This window comes from Pongo abelii, chromosome 18 (genome assembly GCF_028885655.2).
Source record: "Pongo abelii isolate AG06213 chromosome 18, NHGRI_mPonAbe1-v2.0_pri, whole genome shotgun sequence".
Taxonomy (NCBI): domain Eukaryota; kingdom Metazoa; phylum Chordata; class Mammalia; order Primates; family Hominidae; genus Pongo; species Pongo abelii.
In genome coordinates this window covers 34,247,043-34,266,678 of record NC_072003.2, presented here as the reverse complement: position 1 = coordinate 34,266,678, position 19,636 = coordinate 34,247,043, and the positions used below count along the sequence as shown (strand labels likewise).

The window sequence follows — 19,636 nt, the reverse complement described above, 5'->3', positions numbered from 1 at the left end:
GCTGATGTAACCTGCTGTTGGTGGTGTCCTGTTTCCCCAGGATGGATGACATCCAGCTCTGCAAGGACATCATGGACTTGAAGCAGGAGCTGCAGAACTTGGTCACCATCCCAGGTAACCATTTGCAACTTCACCTTGTGCTAAGCAGGTGCTTGGGGGCCCCCAGCCTGGCCCATCTGTACGCCTGGGTCTGGAAGACAGAGCCTCATTCTTGCAATGCAGTGCTCCCTGACTGCATGTGTCAAACACAACTTTGAGTCAGGCAGACCTGGGTTCAAGTCCTAGTGAATTCTGGTCACCTTCTTGTCCTTGGACAAGTCACTGTACTTCTCTGAGACTCAATTTCTCCTCCTCTGAAAACTGGGTAGTAATAGTAAGAGGGCCTAATTCATTGAGTATAAATATCATAAAGAGGCTGGGCACGGTGGCTTATGCCTGTAATCCCAGCACTTTGGGAGGCTGAGGTGGGTGGCTCACTTGAGGTCAGGAGCTTGAGGCCAGCCTGGCCAACATGGCAAAACCCCATCTCTACTAAAAATACAAAAATTAGCCGGGTGTGGTGGCGGGTGCCTGTAATCCCAGCTAACCGGCAGGCTGAGGCAGGAGAATCACTTGAGCTCGGGAGGTGGAGGTTGCAGTGAGCTGAGATTGTGCCATTGCACTCCAGCCCGGGCAACACAGCGAGACACTGTCTCAAAAAATATATAATTAAATTAAATTAAATATCATAAAAATCAATGAGATGATGCAAACTAAGTGCTTAGCTTGATATTTGGCCTCAAGAGTCCAGTAAATATTAGCAATTATGACCATTATTATCCTACTTGGAAACAGATGAAGTGTGTACAAACTCTAACTTTGAAGTTGCCCCAGATTTGGTAGTTATTAATGCCTGACTTATTTGGCATCTTCTCCAAAAAATTTTCCCCTGCCCATCAAGCTGGGTTAGTTGCCCTCTGTGGGGGGCTTACCCTTATCAAAATACTAGTCGCAGGCCAGGCATGGTGGCTCATGCCTGTAATCCCAGCACTTTGGGAGGCTGAGGGGGCAGATCACTTGAGGTCAGGAGTTTGAGAACAGCCTGGCAACCATGGTGAAACCCCATCTCTACTAAAAATACAAAAATTAGCCAGGGGTAGTGGCGGGTGCCTGTAATTCCAGCTACTCAGGAGGCTGAGGTGGGAGAATTGCTTGAACCCAGGAGGTGGAGGTGGCAGTGAGGTGAGATCTCACCACTACATTTCAGCCTGGTCGACAGAGCGAGACTCCAACTCAAAAAAAAGAAAGAAAGAAATACCTGAGTAATTTATAAAGAAAATAAGTTTAATTGGCTCACAGTTCTGCAGGCTGTACCAGAAGCATGATGCTGGTGTCTGCTCAGCTGCTGGAAGGCCTCAGGAAACTTATAATCGTGGTGGAAGACAAGGGAGCAGACATGTCATGTGCCCAGAGCAGGAGCAAGAGAGTGAGGAGGGAGGTGCCACACACTTTTAAATGACCAAATCTCTTGAGAACTCACTATCACAAAGACAGTACCAAGGAGGATGGTGCTAAACCATCATGAGAAACCTCCATCATGATCCAATCACCGCTTATCAGGCCACACCTCCAACACTGGGGATTACATTTCAATATGAGATTTGGGTGGGGACACACATCCAAACTATATCAGAGTGGATGCTGCTGATTGGTTGGGGATGCAATCATAGGTGTGTGAAAAATGGTTCTCAGGGGTGCTAAGTCCACTTCTGGGTGGCAGGTCCACGTGGATCATCATTCATCAGAAATACAAAACCTAAAAAGATATCTCAAAAGGCTGATCTTAGGTTCTGCAATAGTGATGTTATCTGCAGGAGTAATTGGGGAAGTTGCGAATCTTGTGACCTCTGGAATAATGACTGTAGTCATTTATGTCTCTGCCTTAGCAGAATTCAACCTCTTCCCATCCTTCTAACATGGGGACTTTTTATTAGCTTTACAAAGGCAGTTTAGTTGGTGGGAAAGGTTATAATCATTTAAACTATAAACTAAATGTCTCCCAAAGCTAGTGTGGCCTAAACCTGGGAATGATTAAGGACAGTTTGGAGGTTAAAGGCAAGATGGGGGTTGGTTAGATCAGATCCCTTTCACTGTCCTAATTTTCTCACTGTTATCATTTTTGCAAAGGTGTTTTCAAATAGGCCAGGTAAGTACCCACCATTACCCTTGACTTGAATGTTTTTGCCATGCTGTCAATTCAATAACTATGTCCCAAGAGGCTGTTCTGCAGCAAGCCCTGAACCTAGGAGCCAGGCTTGCAGTGATGAACAGAGAAAGGTTCTCCACTCTCAAGGAGCCCCCAAGTTAGCAGAAAGAGACTGGGCCCAGCACACAATGGGTGCCCATAAGTGGCAGTTATTACTGAGCTACAAGTGCAGCATGATGAGCCTTAGAGCAGCATTTCCCAACCTTCAACTATTGACATTTGGGGTTGACAAATGTCACTATCTTCCTTTGGGGTTGATCATTTTTTGTTGGGGGTACAGGGCTCTGTGTTGTGTCTTGTGGGATGTTGAGTTTCATCTCTGGCCTCTACCCACTATAGGCCATTAGCACAACCTACCTCCCCACTACCTTGCAATAGTGATGTTACCAGAAAGGGATCCTGATCCAGACCCCAAAGTTCTTGGACCAAGAGCAAGAAATAATTTAGGGCGAGTCCATAAAGTGAAAGCAAGTTTATTAAGAAAGCAAAGGAATAAAAGAATGGCTACTCAGTAGGCAGAGTAGCAGCTTGGGCTCCTCGATTGATTGTAGTTATAGCTATTTCTTGATTATATGCTAAACAAGGGGTAGATTATTCAAGAGTTTTCTGGGAAAGGAGTGGGCAATTCCCACAACTGAGGATTCCTCCCCTTTTTAGACCATATAGGGTAAATTCCTGATGTTGCCATGACATTTGTAAACTGTCATGGCACTGATGGGCATGCCTCTTAGCATGCTAATACATTATAATTAGCATATAATGAGTAGTGAGGATGACCAGAGGTCACTTTCATCGCCATCTTGGCTTTGGTGGGTTTTGGCAGGCTTCTTTACTGATGCTGCTTTATCAGGAAGGTCTTTGTGACCTGTATCCTGTGCCGACCTCCCATCTCATCTTGTGACTTAGAATGCCTAACCTCCTGGGCATGCAGCCCAGTAGGTCTCAGCCTTATTTTACGCAGCTCCTATTCCAGATGGTGTCGCTGTAGTTCAAACCCTTCTGACAGTGACAACCAAAAATGTCTACAGATGTACAGATGTTGCTGAATGTACTCCAAGTGAGGTCAGGGGGGCATGGAACATTGCCCTGTGAAAGGAAAATAAAGTCCCAGGACCCCAAATTCACTATACCAAAAGGAAAAGTTAAGCTTAGGAACTATGAGTCATACAAAAACCTACCTTTTTTTTTTTTTTTTTTGAGACAGAATCTCGCTCTGTCCCCCAGGCTGGAGTGCAGTGGTGCGATCTCTGCTCACAGCAAGCTCTGTCTCCCGGGTTCATGCCAGTCTCCTGCCTCAGCCTCCTGAGTAGCTGGGAGCCTGTAGGCACCTGCCACCATGCCCGGCTAATTTTTTGTATTTTTAGTGAGACGGGGTTTCACCGTGTTAGCCAGGATGGCCTCGATCTCCTGACCTCATGCTCCACAAACCTCAGCCTCCTGAAATGCTAGGATTACAGGTGTGAGCCACTGCACCCAGCCAAAACTGCCTTTCTTTTTTTCCTAAACAGATAGCTGCAAGATAGAAGGCCACCTATCTTCCCAGGGGCCTCCCTCACCCTGTCAATGTAAATTAACAGCTTATCCTCACAGGTAGGGGACAAAGACAAGACTATAAATCATCGTCCCTCTGCCCACCCGGAGACAAATGCACATTTGACTTCCTCCTCTACTCCGCGTTTCCTTTATCCTATGTAAAATGCAGATTCACTGAGGGCCAGAGAATGCAATCCTCCCCTTCCTGCCCTCTCTGTCCCCTTTAAATATTGAAGTCCTTAAGATCCTCTGCAGGAAAAAGCACAGAACAGGGATCCTACTGCTGCCTGTGTCTCTTTTTCCCAGGTGCCTCCTCGACTTTGGCAAAATAAACCTCCAGATTGATTGAGACCTTCTCAGACACCTTGCAGCTTATAGCCCCCACATAAGAACTACTACTTTAGTAATTAGGGTGCAGCAATCTGGGTTTGAATTCAGCCTTAGCAAGCAGGTGAACTTCGTGAAAGTTCACGACTTAATTTCTCTGAGCCTTGAATTCCTTGGGAAAATGAGGCCAATAATACTACCCCCGCATGGTTGTTGTGAATATCCCATAAATAACAAAGGCAAGGGGTAGGGGTCCTCGACACAGTCTTGTTGTAAGGGTTAGCATGGGCAATGACAGCAGAACTGAATCCTCTAGCTTTTGTGAGTATTTACTAGGTGCCCAGCACTGTGCAGGTCCTAAAGATAAATGAGCGAATAGACTCTCCTAATTGAAAGAGAGTGACAGCTAGTGGGTATGGAGTTTCTTTTGGGGGTGATTAAAATGTTCTAAAATGGATTGTGGTGATGGTTGCACAACTCTGCAAATACACTTGGAACAGATGAACTGCATGGTATGTGAATCATATTGCAATAAAGCTGTTACCAAAAAAAAGTTAAATGTCGAACATAAAACAACAAAGGAATGAGGGAAAACTACTAAAGTCTATTCACCACCCACTAGAAACCCCAATGCAATTGATCTAGCATTGTTGGCTTTGGACTCTGGCATTGTAATAGAACTCAACTAGTGATATGCTTTGGTTGTGTTCCCACCCAAATCTCATCTTGAATTGTAGCTCCTATAATCCCCATGTGTTGTGGGAGGGACCTGGTGGGAGATGATTGAATCATGGTGGACAGTTTCCCCCATATTGTTCTTATGGTAGTGAATAAGTCTCATGAAAGCTGATGGTTTTATAAGGGGTTTCCCCTTTCTCTTGGTTCTCATTTTCTGTGCTGCCTGCTGCCAAGTAAGATGTGCCTTTTGCCTTCTTCCATGATTGTGAGGCCTCCCCAGCCACGTGGAACTGTGAGTCCATTAAACCTCTTTTTCTTTATAAATTAACCAGTTTCGGGTATGTTTTTATCAGCAATGTCAAAATGGACTAATACAACTAGGGTCTGCTCACCTGGCACAGTAAGACCAGCTATCTCCCAAGAGGTTTTGCAGTGGTAAAAAGGAAGAAGTTTATTTGCAAGGCTCCAAGCAAGGAGGACTGGGCAGCTAATGCTCCAAGCCTGACCTCCTCAATTGGCTTATAGGTAATGTACTGTCCAACAGGTTCACCTTGTCCTCTGCCTAGACAAAGCCGATTTATCAAGACTGGGGAATTACAATAGAGAAAGAGTAATTCATGCAGAGCCAGCTGTGAGGGAGACTGGAGTTTTATTACTCAAATCAGTGTCCCAGAGCATTCCAGGATCAGAGTTTTTAAAGATGATTTGGTGGATGGGGGGTGGGGGGGCAGTGAGTATGGAGTGCTGATTGGTTGGTTTGGAGATGAAATCACAGGGATCCGAAGCTGTCCTCTTGCACTGAGTCAGTTCCTGGGTTGGGGCCACAAGATCAGATGAGCCACTTTATCAGTCTGGGTGGTGCCCACTGACCCATCAAGTGCAGGGTCTGCAAAATATCTCAAGCACTGACCTTGGGTTTTACAATAGTGGTGTTATCCTCAAGACTAATTTGGGGAGGGTCAGCATCTTGTAGCCTCCAGCTGCGTGATTCCTAAATCATAATTCCTAATCTTGTGGTTAATTTGTTAAGTCCATTTTCACACTGCTGTCAAGAGCTGCCCGAGACTGGGTATAAAGGAAAGAGGTTTCACTGACTCACAGTTCGGCATAGCTGGGGAAGCCTCAGGAAACTTACAATCATGGTGGAAGGTGAAGGAGAAGCAAGGCACTTTCTTCACAAGGTGACAGGAAGGAGAATGAACGCAGGAGGAACTGCCCAACCCTTATAAAACCATCAGATCTCATGGGAACTCACTCGCTATCACAAGAACAGCATGGGGAAACTGCCCACATGATTCAGTCACCTCCACCTCGTCTCTCCTTTGACACGTGGGGATGATGGGGATTATAATTCAAGATGAGTTTTGGGTGGGGACACAAAGCCTAACCATATCACCTACAAATGCAGTCTAATTCCCAGGCAAGAAGGGAGTTTGTTTTGGGAAAAGGCTGTTATCATCTTTGTTTTAAATAATAAACTAAGTTCCTCCCAAAGTTAGTTCAGCCTATGCTCAGTAATGAACAAGGACAGCTAGGAGGTTAGAAGCAAGATGGAGTTGATTAGGTTGGATCTCTTTCACTGTCTGTTATAATTTTGCAATGGTGATTTCAGTGCGGGTTTTTAAAGGCAGGGGTAAATTTCAGTCAAGCAGAAGTTACAGGCAAAATTGTAAATCAATACATTGAGATTACATATTGGTTTTGGCCTAAAAGGGCTGCATATGTTGAAGCTGGGGCTCACAGGTCATAGGTAGATTGAAAGATTTTCTAATTTGCAATTGGTTAAGGAAGAGAAGCTTTGTTCAAAAATCGGGGGTCAAGGCCAGGTGCAGTGGCTCACGTGTATAATCCCAGCACCTTGGGAGGCCAAAGTGGGGAGATTGCTCGAGGCCAAGAGTTTGAGACCAGCCTGGCCAACATGGCGAGACCCCTGTCTCTACTAAAATTACAAAAATTAGCCGGGCGTGGTGGCGCCTGCCTGTACTTCCAGCTACTCGGGAGACTGAGGCAGGAGAATTGCTTGAACTCGGGAGAGGGGGGTTGCAGTGAGCCAAGATTGTGCCACTGCACTCCAGCCTGGGCGACAAAGCAAGACTCTGCCTCAAATAAATAAATAAATAAATAAATAATAAAAATAATAAAAATCGGGGGTCAGCAGAAAAGAATGTCAGCCCTGGCCCATGGGTGTGACTCCCTCCAGGCCTCTCTGGAAGACACTTAGAACAAGGAAACATGGTCAGAATTCAGTCCTTAGTCTTCCCTTATCTGACGTCTATATGCCAGTGGATCCATTTGGTAGGGTCCTGGGTTTCTGAAAAACAACTCAGACATATATGCCAAGATGTTTATCTTCAGTTTCTATAGAAAACAAAACATCTCCAGATTCTAACTTCCTTGGCTATTGTTTTAGGCTACTATTACCTTCTTACTAATAAGTTGCTTATTGACTTTTCAAGGCTAGCTAGGTGCCTAGAATTTCCTTTGAGGGGACTCAAGATTTTCCTTTATTTCCATGCTTGGGGTGGGGGGGGCTCCCACAGACCCCAAAGGGAGTCCCTGTGTTACTGGTGGAGGGTGTCCAGGTTCTTGGTGTTTTGAACAAAGAATTGGACAAAATGCACACACACACAAAATAAGCGAGGAAAGAATGAAGCAACAAAAGCAGAAATTCATTGAAAATGAAAGTACACTCCACAGTGTGGGAGTGTGCCTGAGCATAGGGGCTCAAGAGCCCCAGTACAGAATTTTCTGTGGTTTAAATACCCTCTAGAGGTTTCCCATTGGCTACTTAGTGTACACCCTATGTAAATGAAGTAGTGGCCCATAATTAGTCTGATTGGTTGCAGAAAGCTTTTGCAGTTGCTTTCTGCAACCAATCAGATATACTTTCAATTTCTCATCTGCCACACAGAAAAGAAGGAGGGTTTGCAAAGGGAGTAGCCTCCGGTCCTTTTGTTACTTAGGTGTGGAAAGTTGGGGTTTTCCTTTTGATTTAGTTCTAGGAAGTTGGCCCTAGGTTCCCTGCCTCCAGACCATATTCTCCTGCCTCACCTGATCCATCTCAGCATTAGTAATTTTTTTTTTTTTTTTTGAGACGGAGTCTTGCTCTGTCACCCAGGCTGGAGTGCAGTGGCGAGATCTCGGTTCACTGCAACCTCCGCCTCCTGGGTTCAAGTGAAGTGATTCTCCTGCCTCAGCCTCCTGAGTAGCTGGGATTATAAGTGTGCGCCACTACCAAGCCCAGCTAATTTTTGCATTTTTAGTACAGACAGTGTTTCACCATGTTGACCAGTCTGGTCTTGAACTCCTGATCTCAGGTGATCCACCTGCCTCAGCCTCCCAAAGTGCTGGGATTACAGGCATGAGCCACCATGCCCAGCTGAGCATTGGTAATTTTTTTTTTTTTTTTTGAGACAGAGTCTCGCTCTGCCGCCCAGGCTGGAGTGCAGTGGTGCAACCTTAGCTCACTGCACCCTCCACCTCCCAGGTTCACGCCATTCTTCTGCCTCAGCCTCCTGAGTAGCTGGGACTACAGGTGCCCGCCACCATGCCCAGCAAATTTTGTTTTTGTATGCCTGTTCCACTCTCTCATTTCATGGTTCTCCAAGGATTAGTCTGGCTGAAAGGTACAGAAACCCATCCAAGCTTATGTAAGCACAAAACAAACAATTACTGGAAGGACAGTGGAGTCTCCTGAAGCCCTAGGGCTTACATTCATTTCCCAGAGCTGCCTAACAAATTGGTGCAAACTGGATGGCTTAAGCAACAGAAATGTATTCTCTCTCGGTTCTGGATGTATTCTCTTTCGGTTCTGGAGGCCAGGCATCCAAAACCGAGGTGCCAACAGGGCCTTGTTCCCTGCTAAGGCTCTAGAGGAGACTCCTTTGCCTCTTCTTAGCTTCTGGTAGTGTTAGTGAAATAGTGTTGTTGACTGGGGGTAAATACCCAAGGTTCATTGTCTCTCTCCAAGAAGATTAAGGACACAGACACTGACATACAGAGGAGTGAGTTTAGGAGTGGAGGTTTAATAGGCAAAAGAAAGAGAAAGGAGAACAGCTCTCTCTGTCTCTCTCGAGAAGTCCCTGAATGGGAATTCCAGCCTGTGGCGGAGTGCACCAAATTTTACAGACAAGCTTGAGGTGGTGTCTGATTTACATAGGGCCCACAGATTGGTTGGAGCAGGTGTGACGTTTACATAGCACGTGGGGAAGGCTGGCCACTCCACCCTAATCAACTAATCTTATTATGCAAATGGACTTTACACTTGGGTGGTGCCATGTTGTCTTCTCCTTACTGTACACATGGCTGGCAAAGAGAAGGGAGCATGGAGCCACCATTTTGAACATACCTAGACCAGGTAGCCTTTTCCTATGGGCACAGCTGCCAGCATTCACCTGTGTAAGCTTCCAGCTTCCTTGACTATGTCTACAGCTCGATTTTACTGGCTGCTCCTTGTTAGAAAAGAAAATGATTTGGGGGCTGCTTTTCATTAAAAGTAAAACGTTAGTGAGGACTTCCTTACCCTATCTGCCTAAATAATTTCTTAACTCCTGTATCATTAGCAGTAGCAAATCCATACGAGTCTGAAGCAACTTGGTTTTTGCCTCCTCAGAGGAAATAATTCCACCAGTGGGCATAAGGCAGAGTGAGAGACCGAGGCAAGTTTTAGAGAAGGGCAAAAGTTTATTACAAGTTTTAGAGCAGGAATGAAAGGCAGTAAAGTACACTTGGAAGATGGCCAAGTGGGTGACTTGAGAGATCCAAGTGCACCACTTGACCTTTGATTTGGGGTTTTATATGTTGGCATGTTCCAGGGTTTTATGTCTCTCCTCCCTTCCTTTTTCCTCAGGGCAGGTTGTGTGCATGCACGGTGGCCTGCCAGCGCTTGGGAGAGGCCAGAAACACAGTGTATTTACAGAAGTCATGCGCCTGATCATTTGAGATGTTTTTCCCTCACCAGTTGAGTGTTTCTAGAGGAACGTCATATAACAGTTAGACTCCGCCATTTTGCCTCTTAATGTGCATGCTTGAGCCCAGTTGCCCAACTCCTGAGATCTCATTGGGAAGCCGCTGATCACTTCAGGTGTTTTCTATCTGTTGGGAGATGGCCTTTCCCTGGCACCAGCTGCGACCAGTTATTATTTTAGAGAGACAATTTTAACAACTGCCTGACATCACCTGATGGTTGCCTGACAGTCCTTGGGGGGAAATCCCCTCTCCTTTCTTGCTCATGGCTTCCTGGCTACCTACTCTAACAGTAGCACACACAATCCTTGGCATTGCTTGCCTTGTAGTTGCACCACTTCAGTCTCTGCCTCCATCTTCACATGACCCTGTGTGTGTCTGTGTGTCTTCTCCTCTTTTCCTCTTTTTTTTTTTCTAAAAGACAGGGTCTGGCTCTGTTGCCTGGGCTGGTCTAGAACTCCCAGGCTTAAGTGATCCACCTGCTTCAGCCTCCCAAGTAGCTGGGATTACATGTGCAGGCCACCATGCTTGGGTCTCTTTCCTCTTCTTATAAGGACACAAGTCATTGGGTTTAGGGTCCATGCTAATAAGTATGACCTCATTTTAGCTTAAATATTATAATTGCATGTGCAAAGCAACTTCCAAATTACTTTGGAAATAGAGTATTTCCAAATAGAAGAGATATAAACTGGGGAAAACTATTTCCAAATAGGGCACACATGAACTTTGGGGGTGCCTTAGTCTCTGTGGCTTGCTTTAGACCGGGGGCTTGTAAACAACATTTATTACAATTCTGGAGGCTGGGAGGTGCAAGATCAAGGTGTTGGCAGATGCAGTGCCTGGTGAGGGCCTGTTCCTTATAGATGGTAACTTCTCACTGTGTCCTTGTGTGGTGGAAGGGGCAAACAAGCTCCCTCGGGCATCTTTTATAAGGGCACTAATTCCATTCATGAGGGTTCTACCCTCATAATCTACTCGCTTACCAAAGGCCTCATTTCTTAATACCATGACCATGGAAGTTAGGATTTCAGCGAGTGACACCTGTAGGCAAGTGGAAGATGATGGGAAAGGTATGTAGCACACATGCACCTGAGCAGCACTGGCCAATGACTTGGATACTTGGGCTAGTCATAGGTCTGTGAGCTGACGCAGGCCACTTGTGTGAGTAGGTGGTTTCTCCTGGGAGTTGCTGCAGCTGAGGCTGGGGAATGCCTCTATTGGTGAGTGACATAAGACGTGGATGAATGGCTTGGAGACAGAGGTTTGCAGATGCTGGGGGCCCAGCCAGTTGTTGGGTGATTCTGGCTAAGATCTAGAGAGCAGTGGAGGGCACTTGGGAATGTCAGAGTGTTGTCAATGGTTATTTGGAGAGTAAAGTCACACCACGAGCTCCTGAGTGAGCAGGGTCCTGGTGAGTCGATGGGTGTTGGTGCGTGCTTGGAGAGGGCAGGGAGCGGCTCTGTGGTGCTGATGAGTGATTTGGGGAATCAGACCCGACCCACAAGACTTACCACGGCAGGAGCAATGACACCATCATCCAATGCACCAATGGCTGGGAATGGGGAGCGGCTGGCAAGCCCATTGCCCTTCTTCGTGCAGTGGTGGACTCCTGGTTAATGAGAAAAACCAAATTTCTCTCCTATCCAAATATTATGTTCTCCTTACCCTTGGTTCTGCTTCCAGATCCAGAAGAAATGATCAACGTCAGTCGTGGGCAGGCAGACAAGCTGTCCCACATTTTTTATTCTGAAGGGATTTGAGCAGAAAGTTTTTGCTTTCTAATTTTCTCAAACCTCATCTTCAGCCCTCTCTCTTTTTTTTTGTTTTTTCTCTTTGGCATCCTAGCACTTAGTGTTTTGGGACAGGGTTAATGTCATCAGCATGGATGATTTTCTTCTGGTAAATTGGTTTACCCTCACCAAAGGAAAAAAAAACAAAAAACTAGTTCCCTCCCAGCACCCCTATCTGAGCCTCTTCTCACCCGCTGCCTTTGTGGAAGCCCCTGACTTTGTCATGACCATTTACTGAAGGCTGTCAGCCAAGGCCAAGCCCTCCACTAAGCCATTTACTAACATTACTGCATTTCAAAATTGTATTTTATTTATACATCCAGGGTACATATGCAGGATGTGCATGTGCAGGTTTATTACATAGGTAAACGTGGGCCATGGTGGTTTGCTGCACCTATCAGCCCAACACATAGGTATTAAGCCCAACATGCATTAGCTATTTTTCCTGATGCTCTCACTCCCCACGCTCACCTTGCCCCCAATTTTTTTTTTTTTTTAAGAGTCAGGGTCTTTCTCTGTTGCCCAGGCTGGAGTGCAATGGTGCAATCATAACTCACCGCAGCCTTGAACTCCTGGGCTCAAGAGATCCTCCCACCTCAGCCTCCCAAGTAGCTGAGACTACAGGAACACTCCATCACACGTGGCTAATTTACAAAGAAAATTTTTGTAGACATAGGAGGGTCTCACTATGTTGCCCAGGCTGGTCTTGAACTCCTGGCCTCAAGTGATCCTCCTGCCTTGGTCTCCCAAAGTGCTGGGATTACAGGTGGCAGGCACTATGCCCAGCCCATTACTCCCATTTTAAGCCTCACTGTGTATTTTACAGATGAGAAAACTGAGGCTTGAAGAAGTCAAGTTGCTTCTCCAAGTTCATCCAGAGGGTGGAAGGGCAGAGTCAGGACTCCAATCAATCCTGGCTGCTCAGCTCAAGTGCTTTTTTTTTTTGAGACAGAGTCTCACTCTATCACCCAGGCTGGAGTGCAGTGGTGCGATCTCAGCTCACTGCAAGCTCCACCTCCTGGGTTCATGCCATTCTCCTGCCTCAGCCTCCCGAGTAGCTGGGACTACAGGCACCTGCCACCACACCCAGTGAATTTTTTGTATTTAGTAGAGATGGAGTTTCACCGTGTTAGCCAGGATGGTCTTGATCTCCTGACCTCATGATCCACCCGCCTCGGCCTGCCAAAGTGCTGGGATTACAGGTGTGAGCCACTGCGCCCGGCCAGCTCAAATGCTTTTAGTGGTCACCCTCTCATCTCTCTCTCTGTAGTTTTTTTTTTTTTTTTCTTTTTTGAAACGAAGTCCATTCTGTTGCCCAGGCTGGAGTGCAGTGGCGCAGTCTCAGTTCACTGCAACCTCTGCCTCCCAGGTTCAAGCAATTCTCCTGCCTCCCGAGGTGGTGGCTGACAGCCTCCCGAGTAGCTAGGATTACAGGCATGTGCCACCAAGCCTGGCTAATTTTTGTATTTTTGGTAGAGATGGGGTTGTTTCACCATGTTGACCAGGATGGTCTCAAACTCCTGACCTCAAGTGATCTGCCCACCTCGCCTCCCAAAATGCTCATCTGTCTCCTTGTTGATGTCTTCTTTCCAGAAAAAGAAAAAACCAAACTGCGGAAGCAGAGAGAGGATGAGCTAATCCAGAAGATCCACAAACTGGTGCAGAAGAGAGACTTCATGGTGGACGATGCAGAGGTCGAGCGGTTACGCTGAGTGCACTGCGGGTACCCACACACTGGGCTGCAGGACCGCAACCTTCTGCTTCCTTCCAGAACCCATCTTCTGCTCCTGGGACTCACAGCCTTGCCTAACAGGCATGGCCTTGACCCACAGTCTCTGGACACTGAATCCCAAGGAACCCCAGCCTTCTGGCTTGAGAACTCATTTCGTATATAAGAGAATTTCAAATCTGTGCCTCTTGAGGGAATGTTGTTCCAGGAAGTGACCAGGGAGGAGTCACATCCCATAATACATGGCAGAGCTTCCTTCACATCCTGCCACTCCTCAAGGCAATGTCTTGAAACTTCTGCTGTCAGTTTCTACCGAAACTCTGCCACCTGAACTGACTTGCTCCCAACCTCTGCCCTCCCAACCTCCCAGCTTTGTTCTCCCCTTTCCCTTCCCCTGAGTAGTGCCAATGCCCTTTTCTAAGTATCAGGGTCTTCTCTTTACATCTGCTGCCTTGACCTGGATAACGACAGCCCTGGAGCTGCAGTGTAAAAATATGTTGTAAATGTTGAAAATGTGGAAAGCTGTACATGTTGGTTCTTGATTTTTGTTTTCTTACACCAGAGCAAAGCTTTTAGGGCCTTTCACAAGGAAAGAGGCCCTTCCAACCCATAGGGCAACTTGCTCTTTATTGTCTGTGTCCTCAGAGACCGTTCTTCAAGGGTCCTGGGACTAGCAATTCCGCTGCCCTTCTTCATGCTGCAATGGACTTCTAGTTAATGAGAGAAACCAACTTTCCCTCCTATCCAAATATTATATTCTATGGCCGGGTACAGTGGCTGACACACCTGTAATCCCAGCACTTCTGGGAGGCCAAGGTGGGTGGATCACCTGAGGTCAGGAGTTCCAAACCCGCCTGGACAACATGGTGAAACCCCGTCTCTACTAAAAATACAAAAATTAGCCGGGCGTGGTGGTGCATGCCTGTAATCCCAGCTACTTGGGAGGCTGAGGCAGGAGAATCATTTGAACCTGGGAGGCAGAGGTTGCAGTGAGGCAAGATTGTACCAATGCACTCTAGCCTGGGTGACAGAGTCAGATTCCATCTCAAAAACAAAACAAAACAAAAAAACACAAAAAACTACAACAAATATTATATTCTCCTTACCTCCGGTTCTGCTTCCAGATCTAGAAGAAATTATCAATGCCAGTCCTGGGCAGACAGACAAGCTGCCCCAACATAGTGAGACCCCCCTATCTCTACAATTCTTTTTTAATTAACCGGGAGTGGTGGAGTGCTCCTGTAGTCTCAGCTACTTGGGAGGCTGAGGTGGGAGGATCTCTTGAGCCCAGGAGTTCAAGGCTTTTGTGAGTTATGATTGCACCATTGCACTCCAGCCTGGGTGGCAAGGAAAGACCCTGTCTCTTCAAGGCAGTTCAGCAAGTCTGCACCCACCTACTTTATCTTGGTGATCCTTGGAAGAGCTGGAGTGACTTGCTCTCTGAGACCTGCCTCATACTTTGTGGGAGCACAGGTGAATAGGGTGGCTTCAAAATACAAGGTCAGGAGAGGTGCTGCCTCACTCACTGACCCCCCCCCCTCCAGCAGGGTCCTGTAATGTCCCTGCCTCTGCCCTGGGGTCACTTACCTACCTCTGGGTAAGCATTTACCCCATCATTGATATGTGTCTCTGGTTCAGAGCAGGTTCATCAGATACAACATATATATACTGTGCACGCATCACACACAACAACATATATGCACCATCCACAAAGCCTGTTGCTTAACCTATTGGTTTATTTCATTGGTTCCTTGATGCTTTCCTTGCTTGCTGTACATCTTCTTTTCTTTTACCCATCTACTTTCACAGGGAGCAAGAAGAAGACAAGGAAATGGCTGATTTCCTGAGAATCAAGTTAAAACCTCTAGACAAAGTAACCAAATCTCCAGCCAGTGAGTATATACATTATTCATTCCCCTCCCCCACAAGAGAGAAAATATATTTCAGGCCAGGTGCACAGTGGATCATGCCTGTAATCCCAGCACTATGAGAAGCTGAGGTGGGTGGATCACCTGAGGTCAGGAGTTCGAGACCAGCCTGGTCAACATGGTGAAACCCCATATCTACCAAAAATACAAAAATTAGCTGGACATGGTGGCACACACCTGGAATCCCAGCTACATGAAAGGCTGAGGCAGGAGAATTGCTTGAACCCAGGAGGTGGGGGTTGCAGTGAGCTGAGATTGGGCCACTGCACTCCAGCCTGGGTGACAGGGTAAGACTCTGTCTCAAAAAAAAAGGCCATTTCAGAGAAGTCTGGGAGCCATAAGAGGCACAACAAAATGCTTTCTAGAGATCAGATCTAGAGATCAGATTTCAGCATGGGATGATAGCTGGCAGGACCAGCCTCATGGGCCTGCAGGCAGTTGCCTGGGGCCTCATGCCTGACCAGCCTCACAGGCCTGCAGGCAGTTGCCTGAGGCCTCATGCCTAGAAGGGTGCCATGCTTGGTTTAATGTTCTCCTGTTGCTGTCTAGAAATTGTTAATATGTTTGGAACATGGGGCCCTACATTTTCATATTGCATTGAACTCTGCAAACTATGTACCTGGTCCTGGTAGTTGTTCCTCCCTAATTGCAAAGTTTGGTGCATTTCATAGAAGGAATTGGGTAGCCACTGAGGCTCAGAGAGCTCTGGCCTCTGTTAGGTCTGGAATCTCTGGAGAAGCCAGAAGCATATGTCTCAGAATATTAACCTCATGAGATCCTCAGAGCAAAGAGGGTTTTGTACGAAATAAGTTTGAGAAGTGCTGTTTACTTGACCCTGTATTTGGAGAGTCCCAAAGTCCATTAGGATATTAAAGTGATGATGGATCCTGCTGTCAAGAAACTGTCTTTTCTTTGTTGACCCAGCGTTTCTCAAATGTGTTTAACTGCTGTATTAGTGAGGCCTCTTTCAGTTATAAGAAATGAATGTCTGGCTGGGCGCGCTGGCTCACGCCTGTAATCCCAGCACTTTGGGAGGCCGAGGCGGGTGGATCACAGGTCAGGAGATCGAGACCATCCTGGCTAACACAGTGAAGCCCCGTCTCTACCAAAAATACAAAAAATTAGCCAGGCATGGTGGCGGGCACCTGTATTCCCAGCTACTCGGGAAGCTGAGGCAGGAGAATGGCGTGAACTGGGTAGGCAGAGCTTGCAGTGAGCCGAGATCATGCCACTACACTCCAGCCTGGGTGACAGAGTGAGACTCCATCTAAAAAAAAAAAAAAAAAGAGAGAGAGAAATGGATGCCCAATTCAAACTGGTCTAAGCAAAAAAAGGAATTTGTTGGAGAAAGAGCAACAAGAACTAGAGCCTCAAGGACTGAACACTATTACCTCCCCTCCTTTTCTTCTTTTTCTCATCTCTGCCTCTCTTTGCATGTAAGCATCATTTTTTCCTACAATACAGGCCTTCTCCATGGGAACAGAACCCTAGAACCATAGCTTAGCAACTCTGAAGCAATACCACAGATTCTTTTCCCTGGTATTGAAACACATAAGTCTCAGGGAAATATTCTGATCAGCCCTTCTTGGATTATGTTCCCACCTCTTAGATCCATTACCATCACCAAGAGGCTGGGGGTACTGGGATTGGCCAGGAATGTATAACATGCCCACTCCTGCAGCCACAGGGACATGAGCTGTTAGAGGAAGAGGGACTTGAAATCTTGCTGGGAAGACAAAAACCAAAAGCTGCCACTGTCTATAAAACTACAAACCCAGTTTTCATTAACATCCTGTGAAACATGGTTGGAGGGAGTAAGGAAAGAGAAGGGCAATGATCTCTTCTGCTGGCTCCTATAACCACAAGGCACGTGATCACTGCTGAAGGCCAGCATCCTCCTCAATGGACCCTTTCATGAAAGGCAAGGTAGAAAAACTCCACTTAGCTGCATGGAGGAGGAGCAAGGAAACTTGCCTTCTCTATTGGATTATGGGTGGAAAAAAGAAATGATTCTAGCAAGAAATCAAAACACCAAGTGTGCACCACATGCAAGGGGCCAAATTTACACTACTCATCTGGTACTGGAATTCCAAGTTGAAAAATAAAAACTATTGTAAAACCTGTAAAACTCCTTCGGAGTACCTGGGATTACAGGTGTGTGCCACCGTGCCCAACTCATTTTTGTATTTTTATTAGAGACGGCATTTCACCATGTTGGCCAGGCTGGTCTCAAACTCCCAGCCTCAACTGATCCACTCTCATTGCCCTTCCAAGGTGCTGGGATTATAGGCGTGAGCCACCACAACTGGCTCAGTAAGTACATTTTTTATTATCAAAAAAGGGTAGTGTATGATTGGCGTATTCTGTGTAGAATGTATTTTATTGATGTCTTCTATTTTTGTAATTTCTGAGTTAAGTACTTTTTATTGGATGCTTTTTAGTTTTGGGCAGATTCAGTCGACTAAAGCACCTCATTTCCCAGATACATGAAATAAAATATTTGGCTTCTTTTCCAATTTCACACTGATGTTATTTTGTGAAAATCAGTGCTTTAAGATAAATCTTTATACTTTAAGGTAAACATGAGAAACTTGATCTAATATTTAATATTTATTCAGTTCTACACTTTATTAACTTCTACACCAGCAGATTTAAAAATTATGTAACCATCTCAAGAAGTTTCACTTGGATGTAATGGTTCACACTTGTAATCCCAGCACTTTGGGAGGCTGAGGTGGGAGGACCGCTTAAGGCAAGGAGTTTGAGACCAGCCTGGGCAATACAGCAAGATCCCATCTCTATTTTAAAGAAAAGTTTCACTTTGGGATGCCAAGGCGGGCGGATCACAAGGTCAGGAGATCGAGACCATCCTGGCTAACATGGTAAAACCCCGTCTCCACTAAAAATACAAAAAATTAGCCGGGTGTGGTGGTGGGTGCCTGTAGTCCTGGCTATTCGGGAGGCTGAGGCAGAAGAATGGCATGAACCTGGGAGGCGGAGCTTGCAGTGAGCTGAGATTGCACCACTACACTCCAGCCTGGGTGACAGAGCAAGACTCCATCTCAAAAAAAAAAAAAAAAAAGTTTCAGCAAATTCCACCTAAGAATTCCACCAGAGTTCTGTTGTCTCCAATGTCGTCTTCCACAGATTTCAAGTTGTGAGGCCCTGAACTGTTAATTTATCTTGAGAATGTATATTTAAGCTTAATTTAAGACTATATACCTAAAAATTGAGCATATAATTTGTATAATTTGTTTATGTAAGTTTCTGTAAGTCATAAGTATGTAGTTTCCAAATGTATAATTTATCTGAATGTAATAGGCATTAATATATTTTACATTATTGGGACCATAGTACAGAAATTTCTAAATGGTTTGTAAAATAACTTGTTATTTGTGTTGTTGTAAAAGTAGTTAATACAATGGAAAAACTCATAATAGGAAGATACATTTTAACATCAAAAAGTTTACCCAAGGTAATTATAAGTACTACCTGGCAAAACTTTACAGAAGCTGTGGTATCACTTTTATGATGGAAGAATAGTGTTAGCAGTTTTGTGTAAAAGTACTTGGGGCTGGGCATGGTGGCTCATGTCTATAATCCCAGTGCTTTGGGAGGCAAAGGCAGGTGGATCATCTGAGCCCAGGAGTTTGAGACCAGCCTAGGCAACATGGCAAGAGCCTGTCTCTCCAAAACCTACAAAAATTAGCCAAGCACGGTGGTGTGAGCCTGTAGTCCCAGCTACTTGGAAGACTCACGCACGAGGATCTCTCGAGCCCAGGAGGCAGAAGATGAATAAATAAATGGATGCAACTGAATGAGATGAGGTCTCTCTTGAAGGAGAGAGCAAAAGAGATTTAAATAATAACAATTATAATAAGGCTGGGCGCGGTGGCTCACGCTTGTAATCCCAGCACTTTGGGAGGCCAAGGCAGGTGGATTGGTTGAGGTCAGGAGTTTAAGACCAGCATGGCCAACACGGTGAAACCCTGTCTCTATTAAAAATACAAAATTAGCCGGACATGGTAGTGCTTGCCTGTGGTCTTGGCTACTCAGGTGGCTGAGACAGGAGAATTGCTTGAACCTGGGAGGCATAGGTTGTAGTGAGCCGATAAATACAAAAAGTATTAGAGTATTAACAGAAGAAAGTTTCCACTGATCACCTTTTAGCTTTAAATAATGCAGAAGAACTTGCCCAGTTTACTTGTAATTAAAAATCATGCATCATTCACAATTTATCAGTCTTTTTTGTTTGTACAAAAACTAATACAAGTTATTCTCTTTTATCCGTACTGTGATTGGTTTGGTGAGAGGAAATTAGGCCACTTGAGAGTTTGTGTGTGTTTAAAATTTTCTGGCCAGGCACGGTAGCTCATGCCTGTAATCCCAGCACTTTGGGAGGCCAAGGCGGGTGGATCACTTGAGCTCAGGAGTTTGAGAC

The 19,636-nt window shown here is 45.8% G+C and overlaps 1 protein-coding gene across 1 annotated transcript in view; it reads left to right on the top strand.

Moving 5' to 3' along the window:
- Positions 1-13,655, top strand: part of LOC100446970 (bMERB domain-containing protein 1-like) — a 65,162-nt gene extending 51,507 nt beyond the window's left edge. The window contains exons 2-3 of the mRNA XM_009236389.3: positions 41-114; positions 13,132-13,655. Coding sequence (XP_009234664.3) covers positions 41-114; positions 13,132-13,250 — 193 coding nt within the window. The 3' untranslated portion in view covers positions 13,251-13,655. The remainder of the gene's footprint in view (positions 1-40; positions 115-13,131) is intronic.
- Positions 13,656-19,636: the final 5,981 nt, after the last annotated feature.